Here is a 19,737-nt window from a genome sequence, read left to right as displayed (position 1 = left end):
AAGGATGAAGTATTAAAAGAGATTATTCAATGTTTGAAATGATGAAAACTTAATAATTTATTTGAAACTCCAGAAAAATTGAATTTGTGGGATAAACTCTCAGAAATTCGCAATAAAGCGAATCTATGAACGCAAGGAGCATGTTTGCTCCTCAATAATGAGTCTTGATCATAAAATATGTGTGGTTTAAGATCAAACTTCGCTATCGAATTAACTTCTAGTTCAGAACATTGTTCGCAGTTGAGATGACGCTAAATCCCGTTCGTTTGGCAGACAGTGACAGCGAAGAGAAGACCGTTGATCTTGTTTGAAGGCTCAAGAGAGTTGAAAATTGGATTGATGAAGTGTCGAGGAACAGAGGAGGACTAAGTCACTCCGGAGCAGAAGGAATAATACCAACGAGAAAGATGAAGAGGGAACGGCCAAGAAGAAGATCTCAGTCGAGATCAAGCGAATCTGAGTCAGAAACTAGTTATACAGAGATGATCGCAAAGAAGAGACACAGACAGCGATTGAGGGGCAGTCGCGGACGTAATCAGATGAAGGGATGGGACGAAGAGGAAAGCAGCGAGAGCGATTCCGGAAGAACAGGAAAGCGGGAAGAAGAGCAGGAAAGATCAAAAGACTTTTTGTGAATTTTCACAGACGAATGGCTGACGCCCAGGAGACAGGCAGGTGAGCTGAAGAAGTTCATGGAATTCTGTAAAGTCGGATCGATTATTATAAACGATGATATCTTAAACACGTTTATTCCAGAAACGGAAAAGAACTTCTTCACCAGACACACTGATGCGAGTTGGAACGCCTTTGCGGTGACGAAGGTCACTGCTGAAGGAAGAAAGGATTCTCCAGAAGCCGCCCGGGTCATCGAGTTGCTTCAACCCGCACTGGAATCAGGGTTTGAAGCTCCCAAGGCGATTTGCAGCCCTTGCAACAAGAGAATTGAGGAAGACGCACTTGGATGAAGAAGAGAAGGAGCGACTGAGGGGACTTTTCTGCTCATATGCCCTGATTGCAGACTGTATCAGCCGGATTAATCAACGAATAGTTAAACCCCAGTCAAACTGAGAGAATGTGAAGTGCTTCCTTGAAGATGGAACGTCCAAGGACGTCCCAGAGAGCCTGAGGAGGTTGGTGGAGAGCACTAGCTTTTTCGTCCAGAGTGGGATGTTCCAGTGTACGGAGCATTCCCCGCTTCTCTCACAGCCTTCGGCTTTGTCCCCTCCAGGAGTGGACGCTTAAGGAGGAACAGCACAGGCAGGAACGCTCAAGGCTTCGCCTACAGGAAACTCCAAAAGCATGGCTTCGATGGGAGCTTCACGAATTTCAAGGAAAGAAGGAGATCAACACAAGTCCTACCACAGCATGCCCCAGCATCAGCTGGGAGAGTGGCCTAGATCACAGTTCCCCTCCCCCCAGCTTCCCCGAGTATACAGGGAGGACTTGCAATAGGCACAGCTTCTGGATCGAGCCAATGGGCCTAGAAGAAGTGAGGGGGAAGGTGGTCGCGCTTTGCTGCGAGACAGAGAAAGAAGAGAGAGCTGCGCTTCGCCGCGAGAACAGCGAAGAGGCACTGAGTCCATCCGATCGAGAGAAGATGAAAGATCAAGAAATCCCGAGAGACCACGAGACGGAAACATGGAGAGAGAACACAGAAGAAGACTCCGCATATCCCCGAGTGATGAAACAGAGGAGCGAGATTTTTTTCGAGAAGAGAACCGGGAGAGGAGTTCGAAAGCTTCTAAGACTGCTATCAGATTCCCGATTGGGTACAATCAGAAGGGGGAGTTAAAGAGAACCATTGTTGATAATCACAAAGGAGAAGAGAACACGCAGATCCAGAATGGCATCAGGACGCCAGAAGTGAGGAGGCGTGTAGCAATTGGACCACTGAGGGAACCACTGTTTCGGAGACTAGTGAATAGGCTGAACGAGTGGAAGAAGATTGTGGGAGTCAAGTTAGTGAGCCGTGGTGTGAGAGCACGATGGATGAGTTCCTAGGCTCCAATCTCACTCGAAAAAGAAAACACAGACAAGAATTTCGGGGAACAACGGAGATGACAAACAATTATTTATCCCTCTTGGAGGAGGAATTGAAGGACGGAGTTGTGAAGCTAGCGCCAGAGTCTGAGGTGAAGTGGTTCAACCCAACATTCATGTTTCTAAAGAAGAACGGAAAGAGGAAAAAGATCTTGGATTGCATGGCATTAAACGAGGAAGAACAGGGAAAGCACTTCAAGATGGATTCCCAGGAAACAGTGGTGGAACTCCTGGAAGAGAATGATTGGATGACCACTCCGGACATATCGAGTGCTTATCAACATTTCAAAGTGGACGAGCAATTCAGTCCCTATCTGTGCTTCAGCTTTCAAAGTCAATGTTACGCTTACGTAGGGATGCCATTTGGAGCAAAGGACGCACCCAGAGTATTCACGAAGATAATGAGACGAGTAGCCTCGTTCATCAGAGGACAGTGGAAAGTGAAGCTAGTAATGTATCTGGACGACATTCTCCTCATGCACCCAGACAGGGATGCATTGAGATCGATCTCACAGGAGATAGCCCAGTTCCAGAGAAATCTGGTGTGGATACTGTCGGAGGAGAAGCTGAAATTAGAACCCACAAGGAGTGGGGAGTTTCTGGGATGGCTGTGGAATTCAGAGAAGATAGAAGTGACGCTCCAAGAGAGAAAGACAGTTCTGCTGAAGGAGGATGTGCGAAAATGGATAGCACATGTAAAGGAGAGGAGGAGACAAAAGACGAGAGACTTAGCAGCACTCCTCGGGAGGCTGAATTTTGTGAGACTGCAACGCACACCAGCAAGCTTGCAGATGAAGCGCATGCAATACGTGCTGAGGCAGGCGATAGCCTGCGGGGGCTGGAAGGGAACGGTAAAAGTCAACCCAATGATTCTGGGAGAATTAACACATTGGAGAAAAACCCTGCAAGAGAACAGACAAAGGAGTCTGAGGAAGAGAGCAAGACCAGCAGAGTTAATAAAAGACGCGTTAGAGCTGGGATGGTGTGCAGTGTTAACAATACCGAGGGAGAACAAAGAGGAGAAGAATTATGTCCACGGAAGTTGGACACCCCGGGAGAGTGCGTTAGCGATAAACGAGAAGGAGTCCAGAACAGTGTTGAGGACATTGGAGAGAATGGGAGCATGGCTGCAACAACAGAAGGAAGATCAGATTCGGCTGAAGACAGACAACATGTCCACGAGATGGACGATACAGAAGAAGAGGGAAGTTCCATCGCTCATTCCAGCACTGAGGGCATTGGAGAAGAAACTGAACAGCCTGGACATTACGATACAAATGGAACATCTTCCGGGAGAGAAGAACACGGAAGCAGATGCACTCAGCCGGATGGAGAGATAGCCGGACTATGCACTGAGAAGGAAGAAAGTCGCAGAGATAGTACAAACAATCGCACCGAGAATACCAGATTCAATTTTAAAACAGATTGCGCCGGTGCCCTGCGGCAGTACTTGGAGACTATCCTCCGTGAGAAGGAGGAGAGAGAAAAACACCAGAAGACGACATAGTGCTAGTCCATCCGTTCCTGAGAAATATTGGACGGGTGTTGAAAGAGAAGATGAACGAAGCTTAGAGGGAACAAACGATTCTGATTCTTCCAGCCTGGAGGGGGCAAACCTGGACCCCGCCACTGCAGCCTGTGCATTCGACAAAGGCCCTGGGGACCTTTCAGGAGAGCATGATACCGGGAGCGAAGATGAGAAAGGAAGGCTGGAAAATACACTTAGGAGATGTAATAAGCGTTATACTAGAGAGAAAAATACACCAAGAAGGGACTTTTTCTTAACATTTGGAGAATATGTTGGAGCAAGAGATATAGCAGAAGCAATACTTAGAAATCAAAAGAGTGAAAGAGATACGTGTAGAGCGCTGCGCAAATATAAACAATTTTTGGACATAGAAAGAATAGATGAAACAGACCCCTCAATGAGAATGATGCCAAATGGATAACGCCAGAATTAATTGAAACGCTTTCAAATACAAACTTCTCAAATGGACTGATTTATCAGACAGTTCAGAAAGAACTGGACTCTATTAATCTATTCAGAGAGACTAAGATGAATGTGAAAGACATAGAAATATTTTTAAAAACTTATGTGGGTAAGAAGCCGAGAAAGGGCAAGCGATACAAGACGATGTGGGATCTCACAATTATCACTAAATGGGCTGAATCCACCCACGATATGATGGACCCACAAATCTTCCAGAGGAGAGCCCTCATCCTGACAATGATTTTTTGTGCTTTAAGGCCAGAAGAGCTGGAAAGAATGAGAAGAGAGACAACGATATTTAAAGACGAGTTAGTCCAGACACAAGTACAAACAAAAACATCTGGAGGGGAGACGGTTAAGGTTATTATAAACAAACATCCAAACCCACGCATAGATGCTGTTGTTGCGCTCCAACGCTGGATGGATTATACAAAGACAACCCTTAGAGACGAACATGTTTGGTTCGATATCAAGGAGAGGCAACCTGCAAACTTGCAGAGAATTAAGGAAGAACTAGTGGCTGTCTTGAGAGAGAACGGAATACCCGACACATTTACCGCGTACTCGATAAGACACGCTGTGATAACGCACTTAGCAAGACAACAAGCTGCAGATTGGAAAGCAATTAATGCGTACGCGAGATGGGCGCCAGGTTCGAGAGTGGACCAGGAACATTATACTGTTTTTCAGGGACAGGACACAAAATGGATCCTGGAGACTATAGGTGGACCGACACATCAGATTGGATATGATAACAAGCCGGAGAAGAGTGGAGAAACGAAGGAAGGGACACTGGAGATAGCAGATGCAGATATGAAAGATTGCACAGAGGAATTACTCAAAGCGGGATCTGAGATAGGGAAGAGACTTACGAGAAAGCAATCAAAAAGAAGAGAGAGTATTATGAGGGAAGAAGGAAAAAAAGGTGAAACGGCTCGGTCACGAAGCTCTACACCCCGACAACCAAGTCGTCAGAAGACACCCTCCATAATCCCCAGTATCATCTGTGAGCTGACTGGAGTGAGGGACACAACTCCACCGAAGAAGAGAGGCAAAGATGGGAGGATACGTGGCGAAAGAAGTATCGGACAGATAGGGACTAACACTGAAGAGGAAAGGGCCAGACCAATGTCGCCTCAAAGAGATCCCAAGAGAGAGAGGGTGTGGAGCAAGAGGTCCGCACCACTCCACGCACGCTCTCAACTCATCTGCCGCACAAGAGTGTATTAGGAAAGGGGTTTTTAGATCACACAGACGGAAATAGAAGGGATTTCGAGACTCATTATCGATGAGCAAACCTGCTCCTTGCGTTTGTTAATTCGCTCTATTGCAATTTGATAGATCGCAGTGAGACAAGTTTGCTCCGAGATAATAGGAATGCGGATGGAGAGATAATAGGCGGCTGGGTGCGAATGTGAGCAACATCCAAGTGGTGAGATGATTTGAAAAAGGGAGAGATATAGAAGGAGAAAGAAAGATCAAACGCCCGAAGTGATTAGTGTGCGTCTAGAATCTAGAAATATACTAATAGAACGAATAAACAGTATTTATCAAAAAGCTTTCTCCTCAACATGATAACGATTGTTTTTTACACATAAGATTCAGAGCAATCCAAACGATGGGTGATGATCGAGGTTGCTCTGCTGATGCAACAGAGAAGCGGGAGGCAGAGCACATCACACGCAGTTTTCTTTTCCACTCCTCGCGAAAGCGAGAGTGGTTTTTCTTTCTGCTCCGACTAGAAGACTCGCCTCACCTGATCCTCACACTGCCTGCAGGAGAAAGCTCCGAGGGGCAATGTCCCCTGCCCTCTGGTTTTCATGACCAAGGCGAAAAGGCGAAGTCGGAGGTGAAGTGAAGCGGACAATTCATAATACACTTTTTATTATTTAACATGTTATTGTGTATATTTTCATCTCACCCTTTTTTCCACATCATTTTGGAGAGAGCGAAGTTCTCACTCAAATCATCCAAAGAATGAATCAAATACTCATTATCTCGGAGCAAACCTATCTTACATTGTTTTTATTCAAAAATAAGATTGGGAATAATTGTGAAAAAAGCAACAAACGTAACTTTCTTTTAATAAAAGAAAATGATTAAACTATATTAAGTTGAAATGAAAGTTGAAAGTGCTATACAAAATTTTTTGTAAAAAAATAGTTGGTATAATTCCGTCTCAAAGTCTTTAATTTTAAACTGTGATGCTCATTCAAATCAGTTCTTTTTTCATGAATTTTTTCAATTGATCTGTCAAATTTGATCATTAAGCCAATCATTTCTTATTGAATTTTTTTTTATTATTCATATTTGTTTGATATTAATATTTCACTTATATGCGTAATATTCATGTGAAAATGTCAAAATTTTTTGAACATGAAAATTTTTCATTTGCGACTTTTCAAACAGAATATTTCAAAACATTTCAACCAGATGAAATTGTTACTCAATTTTAATTGTTTGTGAAAGTGTTTTGATCCTTATCACATTGAATGCTTCAACATTGAAAACAAAAGAAAAAAAAATAGATTTATTAAGAATTCTTTTTTCATTTTCGAAAGAATATCTTCCGAAATAACTTATCAATAAATAAATCAGAACTAATTTGAAGAAATAAGATTCACAGAAAAATAAACGGCAAATGGGTACGATACGTCCAGTGAAAAATTTATGTCATAACGATTTCTTTTTCATATTCCTGCCAGAAAATCATTAGAACAATGAAGATAAAGTCCATTTTTATCTTCAATTTTTCGATGAAAGAAACTTTAAATTTTTTCTATTTTTGAATTATGATAAAAAAATATTATTTTCTAATTGAGACCCAAATATCTTTGAAAATGAAGAAAAAATGAAATTTTTTTAGGGTTAACCCTTATTCATAGAGTTCTGTTGTTAAAAATAGTTAATAGGAAAAAAAAACCAAAATGAAAACATGATTAAATTTTTTGATGGGATTGATCAAAGATTTTCATATCGTTGAGATTTATGACGTTGGAAGATAATTAAATTTTTGAATAGGATTTCATATCTGACCTTCATTGATGAGTTCGTTAAGCCCCGTTTCGATACAGTTTTAGGTGTTTTCAAGAAAATAATCATTTCTGGCAGAATAATCCCATTTTGCCAAATTAACAATAAATGGATTTTTGATATTTGAAATATCTTTTTTTTTTTGGAAAAAATGGTTTTTCTGTTTCATTTTTCAATTAATGATGGATTCTTTGTTTCAATTCTCTTCTTTTTTTGTTTTGTGTTGTTTATCATGTAAGAAAAATAAAAAAAATTCTTTTCATTTGATTCATTTCGTAAGTCAATATAAAAAAGCCAACAATTATTTTTGTTAAGAAAGAAAGATTTGAATTGATATTATCTGAATTGTGAATGTTTTATTACGGTTGATCAAAAGATTTTGTTAAAATAAGATATGAAAAAATGATTCATATTTTGAAATACAAAAAACAGTTTAAAATTAATTATTCAAAAGAATGAAAGCTCAATCAAAATGTTGAGATAATAGTCAGTCTTAAAATAATGGTTATAAATGAAATTTTTTCTTCATCCATTTTGGGGGTTCAGTTTCCATTGCATCTTTCCATATCATTTCCATTGTCTGCCCTGCAATATTTTTTTGTGAATTGGAATGCCTCATCCATATTGGAGGTTCTGTTTGAACAATTCCAATCCAGAACATGGCCATTGTCATTCCAAAAGAATCACTGAGTGTGATGTCATGTCTCATCCACATTGGAGGATCTGTTTGAACAATTCCAATCCAGAACATCGCCATTGTCCATCCATTGACACTGACCAAAGAATTGCTATGCCTCATCCACAGAGGAGGCTCAGTCTTAACTTCACGTATCCAGTGCATGGCCATTGTAAATCCATCATTATCTTTGAGTTCAATATCATGTCTCATCCATTCAGGAGGATCAGTCTTAACTTCATGTATCCAGTGCATGGCCATTGTAAATCCATCATTATCTTTGAGTGTTACGTCATGTCTCATCCATTCTGGCAAATCCGTGTGAACAAAAATTATCCACCACATTGCCATCGTCCATCCCGCATTATCTTTGAGTGTTATGCTATGTCTCATCCATTCTGGCGGATCTTTTTTCACATAATAAATCCACCACATTGCCATTGTATTTCCTTGGTTATCTGAAATTATTGTATCATGCCTCAGTTCTTTTGGAGGTTCAGTTCTCTTTTCTTCAATCCATTTCATTGCTTTAGTTTTATCACACGCATCTTTTTTATTCTTTGGATTACGCACTATGTTTCCCATTTTTCTTTCTCTTCAGATTGAATTAAACAAAAGAAAAACTCGGAACAATGTTTTTGAAATTATTCAATCGATCTGTGAAGAACAAAGAATATATTTTGGGCGCTAAAGAAGATTTTAGAAAATAAGGGTTTCTTAATCGATTTTCATTGAATAAGATTACGTTATCTTATCTATTATAGCCCTGGGAAACGTGAAGAAAAATGTTCGTTGCGTTTGTCACCAATTTTCCACTTCAATAAATAAATAAATAAATAAATAAATAAAAAAATACAAATTTATTTATATTCAGATAATAATATCTATTTAATTTAAAAAATAAATATATGAACATTTATAATAATATATTTTTTGTATTTTTTGTGAATGATCAAGATATCCCATTACAGAATGATTCATTTTTTAAACAAAAATTATCTTCAATATTGCTTATTTATAGAACAAATCAGTTTCATCTGGTGCGAATTCAAATTTTTTCTCATTCATTTTTATTATAAAATATCAAATTCTTTCTTCTTTATTAACATGTGTGGCATATGGCACTTATACGCCACCTTGCCAAATTAAAGATAAACTTGAGATCATATGTTAAAAGCACATTTGAAAAGATTATTCAATCGTTAATTAGTGGAAAAATCAGATTTAATAGAAAAAAAATTTGATCAACCCATAAAAAAATACAAAATATTTGTTCTCAAAATTATCGGTTTTTTTATTGTTGAGTATATATATTACACCAAAAACATTTACGAATGTCAAATATTTAATCATTTGATGGAGGAAAAACATAATTTATTGAAGATTTTTTGCGATAATGGAGAAACCATGCAATGGCTTCACGACAATGTGATTAACACTGTCAGAAGATGCGCAATAGCAACATGTCGTTCATTAATGATTTTGATTAGAGGAAGCGAAGGAAAATGGTTCTTCAGATGCCGTAAATGCAGAAAAGAAGTCTCTTATGGAACAGGAACTCCGTTTTCAAAATCGAAGCTTTCAAATATAAATTTTATTCTGATCATTCACTTCTTTAAACATCATCTCTAACTTCATGCGAAAGACATTGTTTTTCTAATTATTATTGCATTTGCCGGAGAACATGTACTCAGATTATTGATGGAATTCAAACTCCTATAAAAGGTCCTGGCAGCATTGTTGAAATTGATGAAGCTGTTTGGAGTCGGCAAAAATATAAGAGAGGTTTTGAATTTTTATCTTTTGAAACTTAATTATCAATTGAACTTTTTTTTATTAGGACGTGCGAAGAAGCAAATATGGATTTTCGGTGCTCAGGAACGTGGAGGAAGAGCATTTGTTTATCCTGTGTCCAACAGATCTGTTTCAGTATAAATTCCGTTTATTAAAAAATATATTCGTCCCGGAACAGAAATTTCCTCTGATCAATGGAAAGCTTATTCTTCTTTAAGTGAGAATGGATTCACACACAAGACCGTCAATTATTCCGAGCATTTTGTAGGTTTAAATTTTCTTATTTTATTGTCTTTTTTCATGAAATGTTATTTCTCACTTATTCAGATCCAATCACAGGCGCTTGCACAAATCATATCGAAGCGTTGTGGGATGCACTTCGAAAATTCCTTCCTTCACATGGAGTGAGACAAAATAGAATGAAAGAATATATCTATTCCTTTTTGTTTTTCAGAAATCGAAAAGTTGATTTTTCTGTTTTTGTGTCGAATGTTATGAAATACAGTGATGAAGAATACAAAGCTCTTTTGGATGAAGCTTTTGGTCCAGAGGAAGAGGAAGAAGAGGCTGGAGCAAAAATGCTTCACGAAGAAGAATCTTCAGAATCAGAATACGAACTTGAAACAGATACATCATCAGATGGGGCTGGGGATGGAGCTGATGCATCTGAATGGGAGGCTGATAAATAAATACCGATTTTTCCACATATCATTCTTCTTAAAGTTAAAAAACAACATGCTCTCTTTGATTATTTCTATGTTTTGTAAAGATTTGTGAGGTGGCTTATAAGTACCATTTACCACATGTGTTTATTTTGTTTGAATTGTAGAAGTATGACACTTTCCAACTGCAATATTTGCAGAAAAAATAAAGGAGAAGAATATTGAAAATACGTTTTTGAGTTTGCTTATTGTGTTAATGCAGAATTTTAAATGATCGTGATAATATCTCATATATTATATTCAGAAATGTTTTCTGAGCTTGAAAGATGCAATGGAGATGCATTGACAGCAAATGGAAGAAATGCATGAAGCAATTGATACTATGCGTTGCAAAGAATTTGATACTGTTTTTACAGAAGAACAGTCAATAAAATACACAAAATGATCGAACATATGAAATTGTGTCTGGAACTGAAGCTGTACTTCTGGAGCATGTTGGGTATTGGAAAATTATGAAGAGAATGAATATTGATGGTTTGAATCGTTCGTTTCTTTGTGAAATATTTGAAAAGTTTATTCTCCAAAAATAGAAGAAAGAAGATGAAAAGAAAGAAATGCTTTGGTTTATCTTTGTGATTGTTATCTGATACCCTCTGATGGTTAAATTTCAAAAGAAGTTCCTTCCTTTTTTGTTCCTTGTCTTTTGAAAGCTGTTTTGAACAAAGAGGAAAATGAAGAGCTGCAAAAAGAAGTGGAAATGGCATTGGTGGTTCGGAGTTGCTTTTGGGCAAAATTATTGAACATTTTGATGTTATTACCAATGTCAGGGTATTTTTTTTTTGTATTTATTAAGTTTGTCGAGCAGAAACTGTATCTGAATGGGAAGCGGGAGTAATCCAATGAAATCAGGAACGCAACATTCCTTCTCATATTAACTGTTATTCTATTTGTGAATTTCTGATTCAAAAATTCTGTTTCAAAAGAAGCTTGGAAGATATTGTTGTAAATAAGCTGCATTTTGTGAGAGAAGCTGTAAGAGAACTTGAAGAGCTGTCGAAATGTGTGAATTGGAAGAGAAGAAAAGATACAAAAAAATAATTCATTTAATTGAGATGGTTCAGAACGTTCGTTAATTTTTTTGGTAATGCAAATTGTGGAATGAAGAATTTGCTGGGGTTATTGAAAGCATTGTTCGGATGCTTCGAATAAGAAAGGATAATTCTGGAGAAATGAGTCAAAAATGCATTGAATCAATTAAAAGAGTAGCAGATGGTACAAGCGTGAAAGTTGAAGATTTGTTGAAAAGGAGAGCAGTTTTTGTTGTTTTGGAGGAAATTCAACAGTCAACAATTGATCACAAAGCAGCATATGAATGCTTATATTTTTTTAATTTCATTTCACAGGGAATGAAAGAAAAGACTGGTAACAAAATGAAAGAGGCAAAGAGAAAGATAACCAAAAAGAGATGCTCAAAAAGATAGAAGAAGTAGGATATGAAGACATCAACGCTATTTTTTGCGAATTGCTTTTTCTTTTTTAAAATGAAAAATATTTTGATTAATTGCCTATGAATACTTTTGTCTATTTAACGTTTGATTGAGAAAATAAGAAAAATGAATATTGTAACTTTTATGTTTTATTTTTCTTTTTTCGCCATTTAACAAAATTGAAAACAGATTTTTATTCGAAATATGAAAAAGTTTTGTTTGTGAATTTTTTCATTTTTTTTTTGAATGAAACAAATCTTTCAAAAATAGAAACAATCATATAATCTTATTGCTTCTTTTCGTCAAGGGTGGTTTTTTTATCCGGACTTTTTTTTTATCCGGACAAAAATTTTAAATTTAAAATATCTCAACAATTATTCAATATTAATTTCCAGCAATTTGCACAGTTGTATGTTAGCATATATAACATCGATTCATATACAAAATTTTCATAGCAGTGTTGTATTTTTTTTTGAAATAAATAATTTTTATTTTTGAAAATCCGACTTTTGATGAATTTTTCTATTGAAATAAAATGATTCAATTTATCCTATATGTATAAAACTTATTTTTTCCATGATATTAACAATTCTGGTTATTTTTTATTTTCCACAATTTGCTCTTTCTAACGGAATGAAAATCTATCATTTTTGAAAAATCATTGTCAATGTGATAACTTAAAAAATATTTTTTATTAAATGAAGGAGCATCTAACTGAAACCAACACTTGCATTAATTAATATAAAAGTTATATAAAATTACCACAAAGTAATTATTAAAAATGATTCAGAAGGGATTTCATAAGCATCATTTGTTTTCATAATTGATGATTTTTAATATTCGATTTCATTGAAATTCGAATAATATTTATTTTTGGAATCTTCACTGAATCATTTTTAATAATTTCTTTGTGGTAATTTTATATAACTTTTATTAATTAATGCATGTGTTAAATTCACTTGCATGCTTTTTCATTTTATGAAAACTATTTTTTAAGTTGTCACATTGACAATGATTTTTCAAAAATGATAGATTTTCATTCCGTTAGAAAGAGCAAATTGTGGAAAATAAAAAATAACCAGAATTGTTAATATCATGGAAAAAATAAGTTTTATACATATAGGATAAATTGAATCATTTTATTTCAATAGAAAAATTCATCAAAAGTCGGATTTTCAAAAATAAAAATTATTTATTTCAAAAAAAAATACAACACTGCTATGAAAATTTTGTATATGAATCGATGTTATATATGCTAACATACAACTGTGCAAATTGCTGGAAATTAATATTGAATAATTGTTGAGATATTTTAAATTTAAAATTTTTGTCCGGATAAAAAAAAAGTCCGGATAAAAAAACCACCATACAAAAATATTCGAAATGACTGGCTAGAACACCGTTGTGCTCAAAAGAATTCTCACACTTGTTCGTTTGTCAAATATTTCATCCCGTTTTATGCCCTTTTGAGAAATTTGTTAAACGTTTGGCCTTTCATAGCTTTGAAAATCATACATGCAAAAGCGTTCTACGGTTGCAAGTAATTCAACAATTTTAACAAGACAATTGTAAATAACGCTTCGCTCGTCATTAAATGTGAGCATCCCTCCTTTATTTGAATTTTAGCACCTCAAGAAACAATCATTTTTAGACAATTCATTTTCTTCAACAACGGAATTAATCTCCAAAAGTTTTTCTATAACAAAGATGTTAAATCAACTTAATATTCATTTTTCTTTCAAAGACAATATTGGTGATTTTTTTTCACATCATAAAAAAAGATCAAAATTCGAAAGAATAAAATCTATAGTGGTGTTTATTGATCAAAGAGTTAAACTGATTTTAAGCAAGTATTTGGCTTTTATTTCTGCAATATGTATTTTTTTTTTTTATATGGAGGAAAATATGGACTTTCAAGCTTTTTTTGCACAAGGCATTGAAAAATTGCTTCGCTCATAACTTTGTTTAACTTTCTCAAATTTCAAATAAAATCTGATTTCCATGTAAGTAAACATGCATCGTTGAAATCAAAACATAAAGGTTTAATAGTTTTTACGAAAGTCAAAAGATGAATATATTTTCTACGTGTTTTTTGATTAAAAAAAACTATGAAAAATGCATAATTTTTCAATGAAAATGTTTGAAGTCAAATATTTTGTGCCAGATGCTTTTAAAATATAAATTAAATAGCTTGATGAATTCTATTCCATGAAGCATTTTCCTTTTTTTCTCAGCCTGAGTATTTTCCTGTAATTTTTGTGAGAATGTGGAGGACTATAAAAGATACGATTGCAGAAAAAGTATGTTACAAATCTAAGTTTTTTTTCATGCATGAAAGAATTTGTCCCATATTCGAAGAATAAAATTTTGAACAATTATTATTTAATCAAAACACAAGCGTTTTGATTACAGAGAAAACATTAGCATTACTTCCTTCTCTTGTATTTTTGAGAGCGCCACGTTATGGGTCAGTCACGATCGCTGACCAAAAAGGAAACATGTTGACTATTTTCATGGGAACCGGACTCGCGACCGAACCTTGCGCAGCTCCGCTGACTTGTGTCCCTCCTCGTGCAATTCCCTCAATATCAGGGAGTTATTCCGCTTCCCAATCAAGCGTTCAGTTGTCGCTTGATGGCAGGACAGATCCAACACGAATTGAAGAAGACGAAGGAGGATTTTTTATGCAACAAACATTTATCGAAATATCTGGACAGACACCAGAGGTTTCACTTTACGATATGGATTTTCCAGAGAATAAAATTAACGAAGCGCTTTTATCAATAAAAGATAAAGATTTGAGTCCTTTTATCCAGGATGCTCCGCCACCATTTACTAGATCCAAAGTGTTTTGGAAAGACGAGCTCGATCGTGCAGGAGAACGTATAGAATCATATCTTTATCAAGCAATAAAGTTGCTCATCTCGGCATGTTTAACAATCATGTCAGGAGATACAACAAAAGAAATGATAGCAGAATCATGTTGACTTTAAGCCCAGGCACTGAAAGAAGCTCGACACGTGAGAATACAAGCAAGATATAGATTTACTGAAGCAGAAAAAATGAAAGACGAGTTTTCATTATCGCTGAAAACTCAGAGGCTAAAAGATTCATAAGAAGAATCAAAGATAACATCCACAAAATTAAGATGGGGATTGGCAAGTATTTCGAATTCATATGCAAGGAAGAAACAAACCATGGGAATTCAAAGCGAAACAAAGAATTATCGGTTTTTTCGAGATTGGCCCCGGACGACCAGCACAAATCGATCATTCAACACAAGCAGCGCCTCAAGAGGTTACTCAAGAGGGAGTTCAGGGGACAAAGCAAAGTCTCAATAAAGCACGACTTAACAATTGGTGGAAGAACTGCGTTATTTGCCAAGGCTTGGATAATTGTGGGGGGAGTAAAGCTGATCAAAAGAGGAGTTGTTCCTATTTGGAGGAGTGCCAAAGCTCGCAAGACCCTTATCAACTCTCAGTAAACTGCAGGAGACCTGCGCTATCACAAGAAGCAAGGGAAGCCTTGTCCAAATTAATCAAAGTTCATGTGAAAACAGGAATTCTTAGGAAAATCACCAAAACCAAGTGAAATTTGTCAATCCAATATTTGAAGTCAGGAAAAGGAACGGGAGCTGGAGACAGATTGTGGATTGCAGGAGGTTAAACAATACGATAAAAACTATTCACTTCAAACAAAAGAACCATCGATCTATGGAGAGAATAATAAAGAAGGGCGATTTTGCAGTCACACTGGATTTAAGCAAAGTGAACTATCTCATCAAGGTTTCCGAGGATTTCACTCCTTTTCTAAGATTCGAATTCAACAAAGAATTTTAGTGCTTCACCAGCATGCCTTTCTATCACAAGGACTCTCCAAGAATATTCACAAAAATAATGTGAAAGTTCATTTCTTTCATTTGGGAAAGATGGAAGGTGAAAGCTGTCGCATATTTAGACGACATTGTCTTGCTCCATAAAGACAAGCAAGAACAAAAGAGAATCTCACAAGAAGTTGTAAGTCTATTTCAGAAACTTGGACTCATTGTAAATCTGGAAAAGAGCTACATAGAACCATCAAATCGTTTTTCATTCCTCGGATATTCATGGGACACATCCAACTTTACCGTAACTTTGGAGAAAGACAGAAAAAAAGAATTGCTCACAGAATGCTATAGATGGAGGAGCCGAGCACTGAAATGCAAGCAAACAAGAGTGAGAGATTTCGCGTCATTCATTGGCATGCTAAGTGCAACTCGCTTCGTTTTCAAGGAAGCTTCACTCCTTCTTCCATCGAAAAATATATTGCTGAACAAAATGGTCAGATGCATGAGGTGGAAAGGAAAGATAAAAATCAACTCATCAATCCTTCCGAATATTCAAAAATGGATATCGAGACTGAATGCGAACAAACCGAGACAATTTAGCAAAATATTCCAACCACAAGCAACTATAACGACAGAAACATCAGAGAGAGCTGTGGGAGCTTTTCTCCTGATGAACTGCAAGAAATACGATTTCCATCAATCGCTTCCAGGGAAGTTGAGATGCTAGAGCTCGAATTACAGGGAATTATATGCAATTAATAGAGTACTCAACCATTTCAGATATATTCTTCAGGCGAACAAAGCCCACAGTTTGTTAATCAGATTAGGCAATACAACAGCAGTTTTCAATGTCAATCGATGGAATGCAGGAACAAATCTCAGGAAGTTGCTAATGAAAATATGGACATTTGTTCAGAACAGTCGCATTTAGATAAAAGTCTAACACTTACAAGGAACGAAGAATGTCAGAGCAGATTCTCTATCCAGGCTAGAAAGAGGGGGAGATTACTCCATAAAACAAGAAGAGTTAAATGAGATCATGGAAAACCTCAATCTCAAAATAACAATGGATACGTTCGCAACAAAGCAGAATACGAAAGCGGACCGATTGTGCGGTCCAGGAAGCACACTCAACGAAGATGGACTCCAGCAATCATGGAAAAGAGGCGTTATTTTAGCCCATCCGCCGATTCCACTAATAGTCCCAACGGTTGTGAAATCAATAGAGGAAAATGCACATGTTCTTCTGATTCCAGATTGGAGAGGGCAGAGATGGGAACCACTGATAAGAATGTCGAGACTCTACGAATGGAGATGGAAAGAACAGAACCAGGTTTTGAAGGAAGGAAGATGGATGAAACGGATGGAAGCAAGTCTTCCACCAGGCAGAATGAGAATCGTTCAAATCAATCCTTTGAATAACAAGGAGAAAAATTGTTTCGGAAAATGCTTGTTAAAAAGGGATTTTTTGAAAGGGTGATCGATGATTGCAAAAATAGCGTTGCCGAAAACACATGAAAAGGATATTCATATAGTTATGCGCGCTTTGGTGAAATATGGGAAGATAACAGAAACGGAGATCCACCGGAAGCTTGGAGTGAGTGGGTTGAAAAATGTGCTCCCATTTTCATTAGCCTGAAAAACAAAGGGATGAAGGCTTCAACGCTCAGATAAACATGCGCTGCATTATCGCTCATCTCAGAATTACTGTTCAATCGAGGACTGGGAGAATCTGCTCTCATGCAAAGGCTATTAAAATCATTCAGAAAATCAGAAAACAAGAAGAAAAAAGACAAACCAGACATCTGGAACACACAACTCCTGCTGCAGAAAATTACATCGTTATGAGAGAACAGAAGTCTTGACTTTCACGAATTGACAAAAAATGCCATATGAACATGTTTGTTGTCCTCCGCCTTTCGCTTTTCGGAGTTGGAAAGGATAAACCTCCAGCATTCAACAATTGGAGATGATTCAATAAAACTCGATTCATCATTAAAAACATCAACAGAACGTACAGATATTGTCATCCCGTTTCACAAAATACAGCAGCTTCTGTACCCAGCAGCTTCAGTTAAGGAACTTTGGAACAGAATCGAGGAGTCTCATCCAAATGCAACTTCACTATTTATAGATGAAACTACCCATCTTGCCCTCTCTGCAAGAAGGATTCGTAATTATGCAGCTGAAATGTTCCAGGATGCTGGGATTCCGAAGAGTTTCTAGTTTTTCTCATTGAAGCATGCGTCAATCACTGCGCTAACGATGGCAGGAATTCAATTTGCCAAAATTGCTAAGTTTGCCAGACTCTCTTCTAGAAGCAACACCATCACAAAGCATCACGTCCAATCAGATGTGTCAAGCAAGCTGGCCCATGTGATAGCAAGATGCAATTCAGCTATTCTCCAATCTGAAGAAAGTGGGTCTGAGTCAGAGTCCGATTCAGATTCTTTGACGGAATCCGATTCCGAAACAAATTCCAGTTCAAAATCAGAAAAACAAATGCCAACAATGGAAATATGAAAAAACAGAGATCAAAAACAACAAACAGAATTTGCATACCCAGATAAAGTTGAAGAACCAAAGGGCAATGAAAAAAACAATGCTTCACAGACAATTATCAGCGAGGCTAAGATTGAATTCATTATCCGCACAAGATCTCAAAGAAGAAATAAATTGGAAAAGAAACAATATGAAGAAAAGAATATTTGTTCAAGCTAATTAACATTATCAAACCTTCCCAATTATCTATGCTCTCAAAAATAAATGAGAAGGAAGAGAAATAACTAATTTCACTTTCAAAAAAAAGAAATAAAAGAAAAGAAAAGATAAGATAAGATAAGATAAGATAAGAAAATTTGCAAATTTTAAATCATAAAAATTATATATTAAGTGCATCGAAAAAAAAAATTGAAAATGTTGTGTCATACAAAATTTTGAAAGCTCAAAAATTTGAACCATATTTAAAGTTCGAAAATGAGATAAAAAAAATAATAATTACAGATCATGTGATTTTTTCTAATTAAAAAAATATTCAGCAATTTTACCGAGTTAAATGGAAGTGCTTCAGCGGCGTGCTATAGCGGAATCCCAGATATTGACAGAAGAAGGTTAAATTTAAAGCTTGTTGATAACGAACTATCCTTTTTAACTCATATTTTTTTTTTCAGAACAACAACGTGAGATCCATGCACTTGAAAAAGAAAACGAAATAATGAGCAAAAGATTTAGGGTTTGATTCATGACTGTAGTTTTTTTCATTTGACGTGATTTTTGTCAGGTTGCATTTGGAAGCGCTTCTTTTTTTTTCGTTGGCTTGTATCTTGCCTTGTTTTACTTTTCAACCTTCCACGGCGCAAGTGTACTTCTTCCATCTTGCTTTGATGCTCCCTTTTCATCACTCGCATTTTTGATTTCAGCGATTTCGGTTGCGATTGCTGGGCTGTTTCTTCAATCCGATGCAGTGCAAATGCGCTTGGCTGTACACATGAAGAAGCTCTCTTTTTGCTGCAGCATCTGCATTGCGACATACTGGATGTTGATTTTCATTTTTGGTGCGCGTTTTATACCATGGAAATACAGTTGGGTTCCTGCATTGCCTTTTGTGATTCATGGCTTGAACGTGCTTGTGGAAAAGGATCTCTCAGCAGTACGTGAACAAATGGAGGATTTGAAAGGCTCCACATATGAATGCAAAGGGGCGTGAGCAATGGATGATTGAATCTTGTTAAATGTTTTTTTATTGTTATTTTGTGAATAAAAATTGTTTATTCCAACAAAAAGACTTTTTGCACAAATTTAAAATTTTGAGCTTTATCATCATACACATGAAGCAAATTTTTTGCAACGAAGTTATGATAATAAAATATTTTTTGAACAATACAAAAACAGGAGATATTTTTGTTTTGAGAAAAATCAAGCTGATTATTTATTGTCAACAAAATAAGAAGATGTTATTGGGATCATTGCAACAAATATTCCTTTTTCTTTCAATATGTTTGGAGATGCTGCTTAAACACTCTTTTTGTCTTCTGTTTTTTTTAACAAAACAGACCTTTTAAAAATGAACAAATGATGCAAATCCATTTGTAAAAACAAGTCTTGATTCACAAGCAAATAATAGCTGTGAAATATTAACTATTATCTATTTTATTAAATTTCATATCAATTTTAAAGTTTCAGTCACTGTATTTTTTGACTTTCGTGACACGCTCACTCAACCCATTTCA

General features: G+C 36.3%; 7 protein-coding genes across 7 annotated transcripts; 6 read left to right on the top strand and 1 right to left on the bottom strand.

Annotated features, from left to right (window-relative positions):
- Positions 1-692: 692 nt before the first annotated feature.
- MONOS_2243 (uncharacterized protein) lies at positions 693-2,284 on the top strand (the record flags this gene model as incomplete). The annotated part of the gene is made up of 4 exons (XM_067872153.1): positions 693-898; positions 1,207-1,729; positions 1,780-1,972; positions 2,169-2,284. The coding sequence occupies 4 exons, from the start codon at positions 693-695 to the stop codon at positions 2,282-2,284; spliced, it is 1,038 nt and encodes a 345-aa protein (XP_067724194.1).
- Positions 2,285-2,377: 93 nt separating this feature from the next.
- On the top strand, positions 2,378-3,547 carry MONOS_2242 (uncharacterized protein; the record flags this gene model as incomplete). The annotated part of the gene is made up of 1 exon (XM_067872152.1): positions 2,378-3,547. One exon carries the CDS (start codon positions 2,378-2,380, stop codon positions 3,545-3,547), a length of 1,170 nt encoding a protein of 389 aa, XP_067724193.1.
- Positions 3,548-4,096: 549 nt separating this feature from the next.
- MONOS_2241 (uncharacterized protein) lies at positions 4,097-5,260 on the top strand (the record flags this gene model as incomplete). Its single annotated transcript, XM_067872151.1, has 1 exon — positions 4,097-5,260. The coding sequence occupies one exon, from the start codon at positions 4,097-4,099 to the stop codon at positions 5,258-5,260; it is 1,164 nt and encodes a 387-aa protein (XP_067724192.1).
- Positions 5,261-7,568: 2,308 nt separating this feature from the next.
- Positions 7,569-8,324, bottom strand: MONOS_2240 (uncharacterized protein; the record flags this gene model as incomplete). Its single annotated transcript, XM_067872150.1, has 1 exon — positions 7,569-8,324. One exon carries the CDS (start codon positions 8,322-8,324, stop codon positions 7,569-7,571), a length of 756 nt encoding a protein of 251 aa, XP_067724191.1.
- A 1,514-nt stretch (positions 8,325-9,838) lies between these two features.
- Positions 9,839-10,222, top strand: MONOS_2239 (uncharacterized protein; the record flags this gene model as incomplete). The annotated part of the gene is made up of 1 exon (XM_067872148.1): positions 9,839-10,222. The coding sequence occupies one exon, from the start codon at positions 9,839-9,841 to the stop codon at positions 10,220-10,222; it is 384 nt and encodes a 127-aa protein (XP_067724190.1).
- A 3,973-nt stretch (positions 10,223-14,195) lies between these two features.
- Positions 14,196-14,669, top strand: MONOS_2238 (uncharacterized protein; the record flags this gene model as incomplete). Its single annotated transcript, XM_067872147.1, has 1 exon — positions 14,196-14,669. The coding sequence occupies one exon, from the start codon at positions 14,196-14,198 to the stop codon at positions 14,667-14,669; it is 474 nt and encodes a 157-aa protein (XP_067724189.1).
- A 3,838-nt stretch (positions 14,670-18,507) lies between these two features.
- Positions 18,508-19,396, top strand: MONOS_2237 (uncharacterized protein). The gene is made up of 3 exons (XM_067872146.1): positions 18,508-18,618; positions 18,679-18,740; positions 18,789-19,396. The coding sequence occupies exons 1-3, from the start codon at positions 18,564-18,566 to the stop codon at positions 19,212-19,214; spliced, it is 543 nt and encodes a 180-aa protein (XP_067724188.1). The 5' UTR covers positions 18,508-18,563; the 3' UTR covers positions 19,215-19,396.
- Positions 19,397-19,737: the final 341 nt, after the last annotated feature.

Source organism: Monocercomonoides exilis (assembly GCF_001643675.1).
Source record: "Monocercomonoides exilis strain PA203 chromosome Unknown scaffold34-1095894, whole genome shotgun sequence".
In the NCBI taxonomy this organism is placed as follows: Eukaryota; Preaxostyla; order Oxymonadida; family Polymastigidae; genus Monocercomonoides; species Monocercomonoides exilis.
This window is presented reverse-complemented; position numbering and strand designations above follow the sequence as displayed.